The sequence below is a fragment of the Megascapheus bottae genome, chromosome 1 (genome assembly GCF_031878675.1).
Source record: "Megascapheus bottae isolate mThoBot1 chromosome 1, mThoBot2.hap1, whole genome shotgun sequence".
In the NCBI taxonomy this organism is placed as follows: Eukaryota; Metazoa; Chordata; class Mammalia; order Rodentia; family Geomyidae; genus Megascapheus; species Megascapheus bottae.
The window spans coordinates 5,608,743-5,626,583 of record NC_143509.1 but is presented as its reverse complement, the minus strand read 5'-3'; the positions used below and the strand labels follow the sequence as shown (position 1 = coordinate 5,626,583).

Genomic DNA, 17,841 nt, shown 5'->3' with positions numbered 1-17,841 from the left:
TCTATCTGGTGAATATAATGTAACCCTTCTATTAATTATAATAAACATGTATGAAAATAATGAACTCCTTCTTCATGGATCACCTTGGCCTAGCCAGCAATTTCCTTCAGTGCTCCTGTGCCATGAAATATTCTAATGAAAGAAGGAAATAAAAACTATGTCTGCAGAGAGGTAGGACTTAAAATTCTGAGTGTTAAATTTTCTTCCTTCTGGAAGACCATATTACAGATGGATTTTGTGCCTCCTGGGTTCAGCTCCTGGTTTGTACAATGCACTCAGGACACTTTTGAGGTCCCTGTTCCTTAGGTTGTAGATGAAAGGGTTCAGGAGAGGAGTGACCACTGTGTACATCACTGAGGATACAGCACTGCTCTGGGGGAATGTGACACAGTTGATCCAAAATAAATACCCAATGCTGTCCCAAAGAATAAACACACCACTGACAGGTGAGAGCCACAGGTGGAGAAAGCTTTGTACTTCCCTCCTGGTGATGGATTTCTCAGCACTGAAGAAATAATTTTATAGTAAAAGGAAAAAAATGCCTGAGATTGGCAAGAGCCCAGATATGATACCAACAAAAAATTTAAATCAGTCATTTGTAAGTGAGTGCGTACAGGAAAGATCCAGGATTTGAGAAGGGTCACAGAAGAAATTTGAGATTTCCAGTTCCTTGAAACCCATTATCTGTAATGCCATCCACACATGTACCTGTCCATCCAAGAGGCTGATGATCAGTGACAACAAAACCAAGGGGACACAGAGACGAGGGTTCATGATGAGAGGGTAATTCAGGGGTGACACATGGCCACAAAGCGGTCATAGGCCATCACAGTAAGAAGCATAGCGTCCATACAGCAAAAAATGATGAAGAGACACATCTGTGTGAGGCAGCATGCACAGGAGATGGATCTGCTGTGACTCTGCAGGTTCATCAGCATTTTGGGGATGGTGGTGGAGATGAAGCAGATGTCATCCAAGGAGAGGATGGAGAGGAAGAAGTACATGGGGGTGTGGAGGTGGGGGTCATTGGTGATGGTCAGGATGATGAGCAGATTTCCCAGCACAGTGATCAGGTACATGCACAGGAAGAGTCCAAACAGCATGGGTTGCAATTTTGGATCCTCTGAGATTCTCAGGAGAAGGAAATCTGTAACCTGGTTTAGATTTCTTGCCTCTATATAACCTTTGCAACTGCTCAAAAACAAAAGCACATTGTTAGGAAAGTGAAGCACACATCCAGAAATTGTCAGCTCTAAGTATTTGAAACTCAAGTATACACAAGTTTGAATTTTGCACCACCTATGCAGTCCAATATACTAATGAGTGTTTGTGAATTGTGGCAACCCCTTACTTCTAGAATTTTCTCACTCTGAGATACCTTGGTCCTCAGGCTTTTGTCTACATATGTGCTCAGGGACACGCAACTGTATTGGAAAGCCAAGGACAACTGGGCTGGTAGAGCAAGATCCCTGACAGTACAGCATACCCTTGTGTAGTATGGGGGAGCAGGTTCCAGAGCAGCAGAGGTATGCAAGAGTTTTACACATTTATGATGCATGTCTCTATCTAGGAGCCTATTTTTGGAGCCAGTCCCCTGCCCTAGGCTCTTGAAATCCCTCCCTGACAGGGTGGGAGTGTGTATTGAAATTCTGGGTTGTAAACTGGGCTGGAGGATTTGTGGATGATCCCCTGGGGAAAGGGCCAGCAGTAGGCCAAGCCACTAGAGCAATATTAAGAGACCACAGTAGAGTCCCACCCATTAGTACAACAAATATTTTTTAGTCTACTGGAAAGAAAACCGAATCCTATTCATTCTTATTCATTTCTACTATGACTGCAGGCAGGCACGAATATACTTCTGGTTCTTCTGCACTTGCCTCTTCTGGTATTATGATATTTGTACGGAAATGAGTAGGCATGGAAATGTGGTATTGAGTGAAATAAGTCAGGCTCAGAGAAACAAAGGACAGTTATCCTTCTCTAAAACATGGAAGTTAGATCTCAATTATCAAGATGTATGAATACATATAGGGTCATGGGTATCAATTCACAAACCAATTGAGTAAAGTGTAGTAGGAAAGGATTCCTATGGAATAACTTCATTTATCAACTCATCCGCTATTTAACCAAATGAACGAGAGGAAGGTAAAAAACCTGCTCTTTAAAAATATACAATTTTCCAGGGGCAGGTGGCTCATTATTCTAGAGAATAAGGTCTGAGAACCACAGGTGAAAGCCCGATGGAGCAGGAATGTCTGAGAAACACTTTTCCTCAATTAACTAGTCAAAAGCAGAAAGTGGAGCTGTAGCATTCAGCAAAATTCCCAAGGACAACACTTAGGCCCTGAGTTCCAGCCACAGAACCTACGTGCAGAACCTGTGTGCATACACACATGTACACACCACATAAGGTGAAACATATGAAATGAGAAAGAATAGTGTAAGAACAAGAGCTATGAGGACACTGGGCATATCTGTCAATAGTTTCATTGATGTAATGTCTTCTTGTCATTTTCATCATTATCCTTCCTCTTCCTCTTCCTCTCCTCCACCTCCTCCTCCTCCTCCTCGTACTCCTCCTCCTCATCCTTCTCCTCCTCCTCTTTCAGAAGATCTTAGGAACCTGGTTGAACCATTTATATGCTGCTACATTTGGTGAGCCACAAATGAGGATGAAAAGCACAGTAGGTAAAGAATTCTCCATTACATATATTGGTACCCCTAACCTTCAAACCCTACCTGCAAATTCGCTGAGGACAAACACTTTTAAGTCTCCTTGTGTGCAATCACCCCCTGTGATTCCCAAACCATCCTGTCCTCATGCTGCAGAGAAGACATTCCTGAAAGTCATTCACCACCCATCCCACCCCACTCAATTGCTTAAGCTGCTTCTCTCCTCAGCTATGGCCCAGGTAGACAGATCTAAGGACCCCAGATCTGGTGCTCAGCACACGTGCAGCTCTGTCCTCAGGAAAGAGATGAAGACACAGAAGGAGCAGAGATGGTGGTGATGAGGAGACAGATATAGGACCAGTGTCCTGGAGACAGGGGAGGGAAGGCTCATCCTTGACTTCTATATGGCCTTGGAGGATTAATACCCATATGTCACAATTAGCCAACCTGTGTGTATTAACAGGCCAAGTCTCTGGACATTTCCAACACAGGGCTGGCATTATCATAAACAAAATCCATGACAGTATGAAGACTGTTTTGTCTAGCAAGAAAATTTATAGATTTAAATTTTGGTCATTTATACTTATTTGATGAAGGGCAGAACCATTCCGTTTTCATTTTCATTGGCATTAATATATGCTTTACCAAAGCCTTATCTAGTATGTACATCTATAGAGTAACACTTATAATATTTGTATTATTCTACAATTTCAAGACAGAGGAATGGAAAAATAAGGAAAAGAATCTCAAAGAATGGATTCTGTATGGGTGGAACTGGAGGATTTCCAGCTGCAGTGTCATCTGATGTTGTAGATTATAATGAGATGCCAGAGGACAGGCTGGTGACAGGCTCTCCTACCATCATGGACCCTGATTTGCAGAACTCACAATTAGAAAAATTAATCCAAAGCTAACAAATCTCAATCAACTCACTAACATGGATAAAGTCGTGGGGAGAATATCCAATACAATAGTTTTTAGCCTTGTTCTCTGCTAAACAAAGCTTCCAAGTTCTATGACCAGATGACAGCATCAAAAATATGGTGAATTGGGAGGCTGAGAGTTTGGCCTCGTGTTAAAGTGCTTGCCTAGCATGCACAACGACCCAGGTTCTATTCCTCAGTACCACATACATAGAAAAAAACAGGAAGTGGTGCTGAGGATCAAGTGGTAGAGCTCTAGCGTCAAGAAAGTCCAAGGACAGTGCTCAGGCCCTGAGCTGAAGCCCAGCACTGGCAAAAAAATATATGTATATATATGTATATGTATATGTATATATATATGTATATATATATATATATGGCGATTTGGGTCCAGGAATATGGCCTACGTGGAGAGTGTTTGCCTAGCATGCACATACTGTATGATATGCACAGAAAAAAACCTGGAAGTGGTGTTGTGGCTCAAGTGACCTTGATCTCTAGCCTTGAGGAAGCCAAGGGACAGTGTCATGACCCTGTGTTTAAGCCCAAGGATTGGCAAGAAAAGATGGCTGATTATATCATATAGAGGAGTGCATTTCCAAATTGTAAGCCATTTGAGTAGTCCCCAAAACAAATTAACAACAGAAATATTCTGAATATCAGTGTTTTGAGTGGGGTTCCATTAGGAGGTACAAAAATGAATGGAAACAAGGAGCCACAGGATAATGCAGTCATAACAATCAATGGTCATGTGTGTAAAAATGAAATTTGGATCGCAATGTGCATATTGGTGAAAGGGTAGGTGGAAGAGAGGAATGCTGGAAGAGATGAATCTGTTGAAGGTTCTTTGTACATGTGTGTGGACATGTTAATCTGAAATGTGTTTCTACAAGGAAGTTAAGATAAAATGTGTTAAAGAGAGAAAGTAGCTTAATCAAATCATTAAATGATATACTTTTTAACTATCATCAGTGACGTCTGTGAAATGAAAAGTTTTGTAAAAACTGTTCCAGTTCAATATATAGGGAGAGCCGAGTACAGAAGTAACATAAGCACATAATCATCTCCCATAATTAAAAATAATACATGATGAGCCACACATTTTACATTATTTCTCTTATGTCATTTGATTTGTCTCAATCATGTTCTCTAAATCAATAAACCTTCTGGAACATAAGATAGCTGAAGTATTCATTTTTCTACCCATTCACAAATAATGTTCATTTATTGGTTTTCCTGAGGAAAAATAATTTAGCTGTGTGCCTGTGGTTCGCACCCAGAATCCAAGAAACTCAGGAGGCAGAGACCTAAAAATTTCAATTTCAAAGCCATCCAGGTCAGAAAGTTTATCAGAATTGTACCTCCATTTTGACACACACACACACACACACACACACACACACACACACACACACAGCAGGAAGTGCAGCTATGGCTCACAGAGTAGAAAAATATCCCTGAGCAAAAAAAGCTCAGGGACAGTGTCCAGAACCTGAGTTCATGAACCAGCACTGGTTCAAACAAACCACACAAAAACACCCAGCTTTCTTTTATTAGTCAGGAATTAGAGGCTCACCCCTGAGATCTGGGCATCTGGCCAGACCTGGTCTTTAACAAGCACTAGATCCTAGCCGGTGCTGTGGCTCAAGCCAGTAATCCTAGCTTCTCAATGGGCCGAGACCTGTGGATAAAGGTCCAAACTCAGCCTGGGCACAAAAGGCCTTGAGCCTCTCATTTCCAATTTACCTCTAGAAAATGGCAAGTGGGGCTTTGGTCAATGGTAGGCAGTGGCCTTGATGTGAAGAGATCAGGGACAGTGTCCAAGCTGAGTTCACCTGCCTTGACCCAAAAAGAAAAAAATCCCTGGAGCCTATCTATAAAATAACTAAAAACAAAAGAGCTGGCCTTACATCATTAGCCAAGAAATGAGAAAACCCTGAGTTCAAACACCAGTGCTACCAAAACCAAAATGATGTGCTTTTCTCCACTTTTATTGAGGTAAAATATCCATGATAGAAAATTAACATCCAGCCATTGTAAAATTCAGTTTGTGGGGTAACAATCTCCAGACATGCATGATGTTTACAAACTCAAATGTTATACATTAAAAACAAATGACTCCTTCCTCATGAATATCCTTGACACGGTGCTCCTGTGTCATCAATTACACTAATGAAACCAGACAAATACTAAGAATGTGTACAGACAGGTAGGATTTACAGGAATGAGGGTTATTTGTTTTCCTCTGCAAAACCATATTACAGATGGATTTTCTACCTCCTGATGTAAGCTCATGGTTTCAACAACCTGCTCAGGACACTTTTGAGGTCCCTGTTCCTCAGGCTGTAGATGAAGAGGTTCAGGAAAGGAGTGACCACTGTGTACATCACTGAGAACACAGCACTGCCCCTGGGAGAATGTGACACATCTGATCCAACATAAACACCCGATGCTGTCCCAAAGAATAAACACACCACTGACAGGTGAGAACCACAAGTGGAGAAGGCTTTGTACTTCCCTCCTGATGATGGGATTCTCAGCACTAAGGAAATAATTTTATAGTAAGAGAAAAGGATTCCAAACATTGGAGGAAATCCATATGTGGTAGCAGCAACATATATGAAAATAGCATTTGTGCATGTGTCTTTACAGGAAAGATCCAGGATTTGAGAAGGGTCACAGAAGAAATTTGGGATTTCCACGTGCTTGAAATCGGTCATCTGCAATGCCATCCAAATATGCAGGTGTCCATCCAAGAAGCTGATGAAAAATGACAGAAGAACCAAGGAGACACAGAGACGAGGGTTCATGATGAGAGGGTAATTCAGGGGGTGACAGATGGCCAAAAAGCGGTCATAGGCCATCACAGTAAGACGCATAACACCCATATAGCCAAAAATGATGAAGAGACACATCTGTGTGAGGCAGCCTGCACAGGAGATGGCTCTGCTGTGAGTCTGCAGGTTCACCAGCATCTTGGGCACAGTGGTGGAGATGAAGCAGATGTCATCCAAGGAGAGGATGGGTTGAAGAAGTACATGGGGGTGTGGAGGTGGGGGTCATTGGTAATGGTCAGGATGATGAGCAGATTTCCCAGCACAGTGATCAGGTACATGTACAGGAACACTCCAAAGAGGATGGGTTGTAATTTTGGATTCTCTGAGATTCTCAGGAGAAGGAAATCTGTAACCTGGGTTAGATTTCGTGCCTCTATATCACTTGGGCAACTGCTCATAAACAAAAAAACATTTGTTAGGAAAATGAAACACATATCCAGAAATTGTCATCTGTTTACACTTGAAATTCAAGTACATACAAGTTTGAATTTTTCACCACCCATGCAATACAATATATTCATGAATGTAGGTTAAGTGTGGCATTTCCCTTACTTCTAGAATCTTCTCACTCTGGGACGCCTTGTTCCTCAGGCTTTTTCTACATGTGAAGTTAATACGTGTGCCACACAGCTGTGTTGAAAAGCAAAGAACAACAGGGCTGGCTAGAGCAAGATCACCTGACAGTACAGCACACCCTTGTGTAGTGGGAGGAGCAGGTTTCAGGACAGCAGGGGGGAATCTAAGCGTTTTACACATTTATGATGCATGTCTCTGTCTAGGAGCTATTTTTGGAGCCAGTGCCCAGACCTAGGCTCTAGGAAGCCTATCCATTGAAAGGGTGGGAGAGTAGGTTTTCCTACAGAGATTGAGATTCTGGGTGGTAAACTGGGCTGGAGGATTTGTGGACCATCCACTGGGGGAAGGGCCAGCAGTAGGTCAAGCCACTAGAGCAATATTGGGTTAGGAGAACAAAGCAGATTCCCAGCCATTAGTGCAGTGAATATTTTTTATCCCAATGAAAAAACCCAATCCCATCCGATTCTTGTTCATCTCTGACATCAAGCAGGCACAAATCTACTTCTGGTTCCTCTGCACTTGCCTTTTCTGGTATTATGGCATTTGTGGGGAAATGGGTAGGTCTGGAAATGTGATATTGAGTGAAATAAGTCAGGCTCATAGAAACAAAGAACGCTGAACATTCTCTTAAACATGGAAATTAGATCTCAATTATCAAGGTGTATGAATACATGCAGGGTCTTATGTATCAATTCACAAACAAATTGAGTAAAGTATGGTAGGAAAGGATTCTGATGGAATAACTCCTTTCATCAACTCATCTGTTGTTTAACCAAATGAATAAGAGGAAGGTAAACAGCCTGCTCTTTAAAAATATACATTGTTTCAGAGGAAGATGGCTCATAATTCTCATCCTAAGTATTCTAGGGGATGAGGCCTGAGATTCACAAGTGGAGGCCATTCTGGGGCAGGGATATCTGAGAAACACTTGTTTTCAATTAACTAGTAAAAAGCAGGAAGTGGAGCTGTAGCTTTGAGCAAAAACCTCAGGGACAGCACCCAGGCCATGAGTTCAAGCCACCGAACTTACATATGTACTTGCACATAAACACACACACACACACACACACACACACACACACACACACACACACACACCACAGAAGGTTAAGCATATGAAATGAGAAAGAATGGCCTAAGAACCAGATCTCTGAGAGGGACATATCTGCCAGTAGTTTCATTGATGTAACATCCTCTTGTCATTTTCATCATCATCACAATCTTCCTTCTCCTCCTCCTCCTCCTCCTCTCCCTACTATTTCTACTCCTCCTCCTACTCCTCCTATTTCTCCTCCTCTTTTCAGTCAGCCTCTATGAAAACTTAGGAAACTGGTTTGTACCATTTATATTCTGCTGCATTTGGTGAGCCACAAATGAGAATGAAAAGCACAGTAGGTAAATAATTCTCCATTACATATACTGGTACCCCTAACCTTCAAACCCTACCTGCAAGTTCACTGAGGAATACACTTTCCAGTCCCCTTGTATGCAGGGATTTACATGGGCATCCTCACCCCCTGTGATTCCCAAACCATCCTACCTGTCCTCATGCTGCAGAGAAGACATTCCTGAAAGTCCTTTACCGCCCATCCTGCCCCACTCAATTGCTTAAGCTGCTCAGCTAAGACTCAGGTGAACAGAACTGAGGACCCCAGATCTGGTGCTCAGCACAAGTGCAGCCTCTGTCCTCAGAAGAGAGATGAAGACACAGAAGGAGCAGAGATGGTGGTGATGAGAAGACAGATATAGGACCAGTGTCCTGGAGACAGGGGAGGGAAGGCTCATCCTTGACTTCTATATGGCCTTGGAGGATTAATACCCACAGGTCACAATTAAGCAACCTGTGTGTATTGACAGGCCAAGTTTTGGACATTTGACACACAGGGCTGACAGAATCATAAAAAAAAATCCATGCCAGGTTGAAAATTGCTTTGTCTAGCAAGAAGGTTTATAGATTTAAACTTTGGTCATTTATCCTTATTTGATGAAGGGCAGAACCATTCCGTTTTCATTTTCATTGGCATTAAAATAGGCTTTACCAAAGCCTTACATATTATGGAAAACTAGAGTAACGTTTATAATATTTGTGTTGTTCTACAATTGATCCACACAAAACATCACCAAGAATATCATTATTCTACCCTGCGAGTTTTATTTATTTTATAATTATTTTATTTATATGATCATTATTTATACAAACATATCCTTAACTTCCCAGGACGAAATACCTGCTAACACCGAGCTGAGTCCCCATGCAACATTTCTTTGATGTTCCCATATGATGTAGCAGAGTCCCAGGATTCACTGTAGCACAAGTATGGGGAATGAATTGAATTTGCACCCCTTGGAATGATCCAGAGGATCAGAAACATAAAGTAATAAGTGCACAGAGGCCCTACTGATGTGAGAAGGATTCTTAGTGGCACAGATTCCCCATTATGATGAGGAACCAAGCAGCCATAAGGGAGGAGAGTGGCCTGGAAAAAAAGAAAAAAAGAATTTGAAGGATGTGAGGATTCTGCTGTTGGTAGATTATCAGACATGGATGGAATCATCCCAGAGCTCCCTCAGTGGGCCAATGGAGCCAGGAAATGTGGTATATATACATAGCCACCAATTAGTGAGGACACATTGTATCATTTGGAAAGATCTGGAAAAAAATTATGTTAAAGAGAGTAAGTTAGGCTCAGAGAGATACAGGATCTATGTTTTCTCTTGTATGTGCAAGGTTCATTTAGTTCACAAACTCCTTAGTAAATACATTGGGCTGTATGATCTTGTGTACAAATGTATTCACTGATACATGGTAGATTGCAGAAGATCTCAAATGGTGTAATTCCATAGAAAGGCAAAATCAATGTTTAGAGAAATAAACACCAGGTAGTGGGGACTGGACAGGATTGCAGTGGCATCAAGGGGTAGATGAAGAGGAGAAGATGGGGAGAATGCAAACAAGCATCCAATGTATATCCTACAAAATTATGAAGAGTGAGTGAAGGGGTGAGTAGGGACGCTGACAATATTGGAGGGGTGACATTGATTGAAATATATTTATAAACCGCAGAGACTGCTTACTATTCCTTACAGGTGCTATGTTACTGAGTCTTACGGTAGGACAGTATTTTTACAAGACAGGAAGATTCATGGGTTTGCCTATAATAAAGTTTAACTTGGGCCAAAACAACAAAAGAAATGAAAACTAACGAGTATTACCTTACCACATCAAATACCTTCCTCAAAGTTCCTGAAGGCTATGACCAATTGTCCCATACAGCAATGAGAACAAGAAAACTTCAAATCCAAGAGGAATTGCACTCTGCATGAGGTGCCAAACTAACCATTCTATGCTAATAATGATCAGTTCAGCAGAGACCCTACTAACCCCAGCTTCTCTTTGCTGTGTCCTAGAGCCCTGGATAGTGGGTGCGTGGTTGTGTGCGACATTCCCAGCTCCCCCCTACTTGATTCTGCAGAACATCCAACTGGACCAGGAAACCAAGCCAAATAGGATGTGTAAACTAGCTCAGAAGGAGCTCCCTCCCACCTATTCAGCTGGCTTTCTACCCCACCAGAAGCAACCAGGCCCCAGGACAGCACATCATGGGGCAGGGGAATCTTGGTGCATGTCTTTGACTCAGGGGGCCAAGAGGAGGAGAAAGTGGTGCCGGAGGGATTATGGGGAAGGCATGGCTGGAAGGCCAGGAGAGGTGCACGTTGGGAGACTCCTACCTGGGACAACAGGGGGTGGCTGCCATGAGAGAGGGAGGAGCTTACAGATGGAGCTACCGGAAGGGGAGGGACAGCCAAGACAGATTCTATAAGGATCTGAAAGCCAAGGTTCCAGTCAAACTGGCCAAAAAGTACAGGGGCCTGATATCTCCACAGAACTTAGCTCCGCTCAGGGGCCCTACTGGTAGAGTACTTGCCTAGAATGCACAAACACCGTTTTGATTCCTTGCAACCACATACATAGAAATGCTAGAAATTATCCTGTGACTTAAGTGGTAAAGCAAATAATCATAAGCCAAAAAAGACAGAAACCAATAGAGAGAGAGAGAGAGAGAGAGAGAGAGAGAGAGAGAGAGAGAGAGAGAGAGAGAGAGAGAGAGAGAGAAGCAGAAATCAGAGGAGCATAAAATAAAACAGAAATCTTTGCCTGAATACATGCAGTGTCTGAAAACTATTGTGGATATTCTCTTTGTCTCCTCTTCAACAGTTTGTGGGTTTTTTGTTTTTAACTTAATATTTTACTAACTTTTTATTTTGATCATCATGGGAATTGAACTCAGGGTCTGGGTGCTGTCCCTGGGATTTATTGCTCCAGACTAAATCTCTCCCACTTTGAGACATGAGGCAACTTCAGGTTTTCTGGGAGTTCATTGAAAACAAGAGTCCCTTGATCCTTCCTGATGAGCTGCCTCAGATCTCACGCTCCTGAGTAGCTAGGATGACAGGCATAAACCACCAGCACAAAGCTTTATTCAACTTTAGAGTTCCCTGATGAATTAACCATTCTGAGCACATTTTATTTTGTTTATTCCAGTTTCAATGAATAATGAAAATTCCAACTCATAAAAAATAGAAAACAGTAATAGAACAGGCATCAATTCTTTTTTAATATCTTTTTATTGTAATTAGTAGAAGGGTTTCATCATATTTGCCAGACAGAAGGGGCACTACTTAACAAAGAACAGGCATGAATTCTGAAGATATTGAATCTGTTGTATAAAATATTCCTATAGATTCCCCATGAAATATTTTGTAGGACAGAACTGTGTCCATGAAGAAAACATGAACCAATTCAGCAGTGAAATTCACTAGGGAAAATGTTGAAAATGAACTATATAATTTGAGGAGACTTGGTTCCAGGAGGGAAAAGACTGGGAGAAAATGAGGGAGATGATATTGCTCAAGAAGAAATGCACTCAATTCTTGAGTTACATAACCTTCACCACTCTGTACATCACCATTACAATAAAAAAGAAAATAACTATGGCCATGAATTTGTGTGTGCGTGCATATGTGTGTATTTGTGTATGTGTGTGTGCATGTGGGTGTGTGCCTGCACGCGTGCACAAGTGTGTGTGTGTGTGTGTGTGTGTGTGTGTGTGTGTGTGTGTGTGCAAGTTCTGGGACTTGAAGTTAGGCTCTGAGCTTTCTTTGCTCAAGATTGGTGTTCTGCTACTTGCGCCCCAGCTCCTCTTATGCTTTTTGTGCCTTTAGTTGCAGGACAGACTCTCACAGCATGTCCTGTCTGGCTGGCTTCAAACTCTGATCTCCATATCATAGTCTCCTGAGTAGCTAGTAGTACAGGTGTGAGCCACCAACAACCAGCTTTTTAGTCTCTATTTTCAAACAGTAAATTGCATTGCAGTGTTGCCATAGACATGGTAATTTCTATGCCTGTTTCTTTCTAGTGTTGTGTATCTTTAAAGTAGAAGCAAATAGAAGGGCTTCAAGAGCTGAGCAACCAAAAGAAAATTCTAGAGGTTCAGGAAATATCCCATGGAGAATGATTTCAGAAGCTTTGGCCTCAGGTGGTAAATACAGCTTACAAATATTCCAACTCAGTAGGCACATAGCCTTTGTTGTCTGTTTAATTTTTTTCTCAAGAGTTTTTTTTTCAACAGTTGTCCAAGCAGCAGAGAAGCTGGCAGTCTCAAAACTGTCACACAGTTCCATCTCCTGAGATTCTAAGATGACCCTGAACTACAGCACTTCATGGTTAGGCTCTTCCTGTCCATGTACCTGATCATTGTGCTCAGAAAATCTGCTCATCATCCTGGCTGACATCTGATCCCGACCTCCACACTCCCATGTATTCCTTCCTCTCCATCCTCTTCTTGCATAACATCTCCTTCACTTCCACTACCTAGTTGCTGGCGGACCTCCAGAGTCACAGCAGAACCATCTCCTATGGGGGCTGCCTCACACCAAGGTCTCTGTTCATCCTTTTTATGTGTGGTGGTAACATGCTTCTGACTGCCATGGCTTTTGTCAGGGTTCTGGCCATTTGTCACACTCCACATTACCAAGTCACCTGGAACCCTCATTGCTGTGGCTCCTTAATTGGATGTATTTTTCCCTCAGTCTTATTGACTCCTGGCTGTACTATCCCTTACTGTTTGCTCAAAGGCAAATGCGCTCCTGGCTTTTCAGTGGCTCATTTGATGTAAGAGTCTCATTGACTTTGCCAACCAGGCTGACGTCAAATCTCAATTCTCAGAATTATTAGCTAAGATTACTGGGGTGAGCTACAACATCTGGCTGATAACTTTATTGTTTGATTAACTTTTCGCCTTTCACATTGTGTGTGTGTGTGTGTGTGTGTGTGTGTGTGTGTGTGTGTGTATCTATAGGCAGACATTTTATTGGTGACTAGTAGAGAAAGATATGCTGGATTTTGGACACCCATTTATTCATTTTCTTTCTTTTTTGCCTGTTGTAGGGCTTGAACTCAGGGCCTGAGCACTATCTTTGGACTCTTTTCAAGGTTAGAGCTCTACAACTTGAGCCACAGCAGCACTTTGGGGTTTTCTTCTGTGTGGATGCTACCGAGGAATCAAACCCGGGTCTTCATACATCTTAGGCAGCACTCTTATCACTAGGCCAAACTCCCGGCCCTGGACATCCATTTTTCTATTACTTGTCTTCTAATACTGGAAAATCCACAGAGACTGAGATAGCACAGACTGATTTGTGTAATTATGTGCATTTTGCCTTGATCCACTGAGGAGAAAAAAGAACAGTTACTAATTAGCCTGTCTTTTTATTCTGTGATTTTTGTAGTCCAGTCTATATTCGTTCTTCCCCTTGACTGGATCTCTGCATTCAGAAGTTTCTTAATGAATTTGTTTTTAATTGCTTTAGGTACAGCAGGCATGGGAGATCATTCAGAGCTAGATGTGTTGGCCCAGACCCTACAAAGCAGCTTTGAAACTCCGTAAGTTCTGAGGCATAGGGGAGTTAGGAAGGAAAGTGGAAAGAAAATCTTAAATTTTCTTTATCATCATTCAGGTGGTAGGATTGCAATATCTCAGGAAGACCATCATGAATACATAATATGCAGAGGTTAGATACATACATGACTATATGTGTGTATATGCACATAGATATACATGCATATTTCTTTTGTGTGTGCTTAGGACCTGGGTGCTGTCCTGTCACGTTTTTTCTCAGGCTGGTGCTCTACTACTTGAGCTACACCTCCAAAACTGGTTTTGTGCAGGTTCATTAGAGATAAGAGTCTCATGGTTGGCTTCCCATTGCAATCCTCAGATCTTAACCTCCTGAGTAGCTAGGATTATCGTCGTGAGTCACTGGTGCCCAGCTCCAGTTCAGAGATCTTCACTTCAAATGTCTTGACTGACACTGCAAAGGCCACATTGGAGCAGAGGCAACGGCATCTTCCATTAGAGCCTCAGTTCTGCTCATCACAGTGGAGATGTTTATGGAAAACACATTGCCACGTCTATAGCATTTATATTATGGAAATGCCCTTTTAGTTGTTCTCCCTGGGTCTTGTCCATGACGAGCACATACTTCTAATGAGCTACATTTCTAAATGTGTTTCTTTTGACAAGACCTTGCCGTGTAGCCCAGGCTGGCCTTAGATTTGTGTTCCTCCTTCTTCTGCTCCAAAGTGCTGGGATGATAAACTGTAGGTACTTCACATCAAGCCCAGTGAATACATCTACTTTTGTAGATAGGCGTTACAGGAAAACCATGAATGGTCCCATTACCAGGGCGCGCGCGCGCACACGGACACACACACACACACACACACACACACACACACACACGAGGTAAGAGGCACAGAACACTGTTTTCATTCTAAACTGTCCATTCAATCTCAGTATTGGATAATGCTGGTCCAATTCAACTATTGTAATATTGAAAGGATATTGCATTCCCATTTTAAAGTGACTTAAGATCTGTTTTATACTTAAATTGTCTTCATATATCTGATGTATGATTACACGAACGAGAGCAGGAAAATCATTAATAACTTTCATGCTAACTGGTTTAGCCCCAATTAAGAAAAAGATAGGAGTACTAAGTGTAAATTATTCGCATGTCACTATTCCCATTCAAAGCATGAAGATCCAGGGGTATTTTATTTCTTTTTGTATTTCAGTGTATTTTATTGGTTTTTCTTTTTAAGTGTTTGGAGACATACTCACACAAAAAATGTAACCACTACCACAGAAGTCTTCCTCCTGGGGCTCTCAGAGGATCCTGAACTCCAGCCTGTCCTCTTTGGGCACTTCCTGTCCATGTACCTGCTGACCGTGCTTGGAAATCTGCTCATCATCCTGGCCATAACCTCTGACCCCCACCTCCACATCCACATGTACTTCTTCCTCTCCAATCTGTCCTTGATTGACATCGGCTTCACCTCCACCACCGTCCCTAAGTTGCTGATGAACCTCCAGAGTCACAGCAGAGCCATCTCCTATAGGGGCTGCCTCACCCAGATGTCTCTTTTCATCACTTTTGCATGTACGGATTCTATGCTTCTGACTGCTATGGCCTATGACCGCTTTGTGGCCATCTGTCACTCCCTGCATTATTCATGCATCATGAACCCTCTTCTCTGTGTCTCCTTACTTTGGGTGTCTTTCACACTTGGTCTTTTGGAATCCCTGCTACACAATATGATTGTCTTACAGCTTACCTGCTTCAGGACTGTGGACATTGCTAATTTCTTCTGCCACCCTTCCCAGCTGCTTCACCTGGCCTGTACCAACAGCTTCACCAATGAGATAGTCATGTGTGGTATTGACATTCTGCTTGGAGTTCTCCCTGCCTCAGGCATTCTCTTCTCCTACTGTCAAATTCTGTCCTCCATTTTTAAAATCCCATCCGCAGCAGGGAAGTACAAAGCCTTCTCCACCTGTGGCTCTCACTTGTCCGTCGTGAGCTTGTTTTATGGCACAGGACTGGGGGAGTACTTTGGTTCAGCTCTGTCAACGTCCCCCACAAACCATGTGGTAGCGTCAGCGATGTGTGCTGTTGTCAATCCCCTGCTGAACCCCTTCATCTACAGCCTGAGGAACAGGGACATTAGCAGAGCCCTGGAGAGATTCCACACTCAGGCATTCTCCGTGTTTGCCCCTGCAGCTTCCAGGTAGGAAATTAATTGGAAAAGTTAGAAAACCTACACCTGTTTTTCTAGTGATGTGCACTTTGCATCCCTGAATTTTCACCTTTCAATTTTGGCTCTTTCCTCATCCTTATTTAGAGAAGGATCTTGGTTGGCAATGTTGGAGAGGGAGATTTGAACAATTTTCTAATAGGTATAAAGTTTTAGGCTGAGAGTCGTGGACAATTTGTGCAAGCAGATAGAAATGACCATTAGCAAAAGGAAAAAAAGAATCAATATGAATAATGACACCAAACTGTGTGTGTACATGACAAATATTTTCTCGTGACTATTTTATCTCTTTTGCCACAATGAATGGAAAGCAAAAGCTGATCAAATGTCAAGAAAAGGAGGTATTGGACAAAATATATTTTATCCTTAAACTTCCTCTGGAGTGGAAGAGCTCAATGGATGCAGATGATGGAGGTTTTTGCTATTCCTTTGTGTCACATGGGCTAATTTGGATAATTAGACTCTCAATGCATTTGGAGTCCAAGCCATTAAGAAAAAAAATTACTTTTTGGGCAGGGACTTTGGCTTAGTGTTAGAGTGCATGCCTGGCATGCACGAAGACCTGGGTTTGATTCCTCAATACCACATAAGTTAATATAAGAAAAAGCCAGAAGTGGCGCTGTGGCATAAGTGGCAGAGCTGTAACCTTGAGGAAGCCTAAGGACAGTGCTTAGGCCCTGAATACAAGCTGCAGAACTGGCACACAAAAATAGAATAGGAAAAATCGCCTTTTCTTTCCCATTCTTTCTTAATTTCTGTTTGTTGTTTTTAGCAGTCCTTAAAATCTGGCTCTGCGTGCTGTCCCTGAGCTTTTACTCAAGACGAAATCACTCAGGCTTGAACCACAGCCTCCCTTCTGGATTTTTCTGAGTAGTTTCTTGAAAATAAAATTCTCACATGACTTTCCTGCCTCAGCTGGATTCAAGCCACAATCCTCAGATTTCAGTATTCTGAGTAGCTAGTGTTCCAGGATGGAACCACAGATGCCTGTCTCCCTCCAGCCCTTTAGTCTGATTCTTCCAGTATAGTCTGATTCTTCCAGTCTGTATGAATCATACTGTGTTCTCTTTCTGTCAGGGGTGTGTGAATTAGGAAGCTCCTATATGACATTGCTTTCTCCATTGCCAGTATCCATATTAAGCCTCCCTGGAGCCAAAGGTTATTGATTTATGTTGAATGGAGAAAGGAATAAGAACTGAATGCACTGATTGTGGTCCAGTAGAGACAAAACATAACCTGAAGAGCAGAGGGGAGGACTGGTTATTGGCAAAAGTGGTTCTTCATGAGGAAAACCAGTTTAATAGTTTCCATTGTAAGCAGGAAGAATACCAGCATGCAACACTTAAGCTGTGATAATCGTGATTACGCTGGACACAGCTGCATCTTTACCCCCAAGTGCTACATCACCTTAATAAGACCTGATAGGAATGTGCTGCAGAAGTTCAGAGCAAGATAGAAATCTGAAGGAAATGAATGTTAACATGACTACAAATGTTGTCTAGATGAATCAGAGATTCTGAGACCAATCTTTACTATTTTAGAAGTCAAATCTTAGTTTAACTTGAGGAATTTTTCAAACAAACAAGTTATTCTTATTCACTTTGCTTGTTATATGCATCAATAAATTTTCTGCCCTGTTATACAGCTTATGTATACATTTTCCTAACAAGAGTTA

General features: G+C 42.1%; 2 protein-coding genes across 2 annotated transcripts; one reads left to right on the top strand and one right to left on the bottom strand.

Moving 5' to 3' along the window:
* Positions 1–5,887: 5,887 nt before the first annotated feature.
* Positions 5,888–6,484, bottom strand: LOC150068134 (olfactory receptor 7E24-like). Its single transcript, XM_090343767.1, has one exon. The coding sequence runs from the start codon at positions 6,482–6,484 to the stop codon at positions 5,888–5,890; it is 597 nt and encodes a 198-aa protein (XP_090199893.1).
* Positions 6,485–15,201: 8,717 nt separating this feature from the next.
* On the top strand, positions 15,202–16,143 carry LOC150068133 (olfactory receptor 7E24-like). Its single transcript, XM_090343644.1, has one exon. It carries the CDS (start codon positions 15,286–15,288, stop codon positions 16,141–16,143), a length of 858 nt encoding a protein of 285 aa, XP_090199770.1. The 5' UTR covers positions 15,202–15,285.
* Positions 16,144–17,841: the final 1,698 nt, after the last annotated feature.

Coding starts and splice junctions, on each gene's coding strand:
- LOC150068134 (XM_090343767.1), bottom strand. CDS start 6,484: ATGGGTGTTATGCGTCTTACTGTGATGGCCTATGACCGCTTTTTGGCC.
- LOC150068133 (XM_090343644.1), top strand. CDS start 15,286: ATGTACCTGCTGACCGTGCTTGGAAATCTGCTCATCATCCTGGCCATA.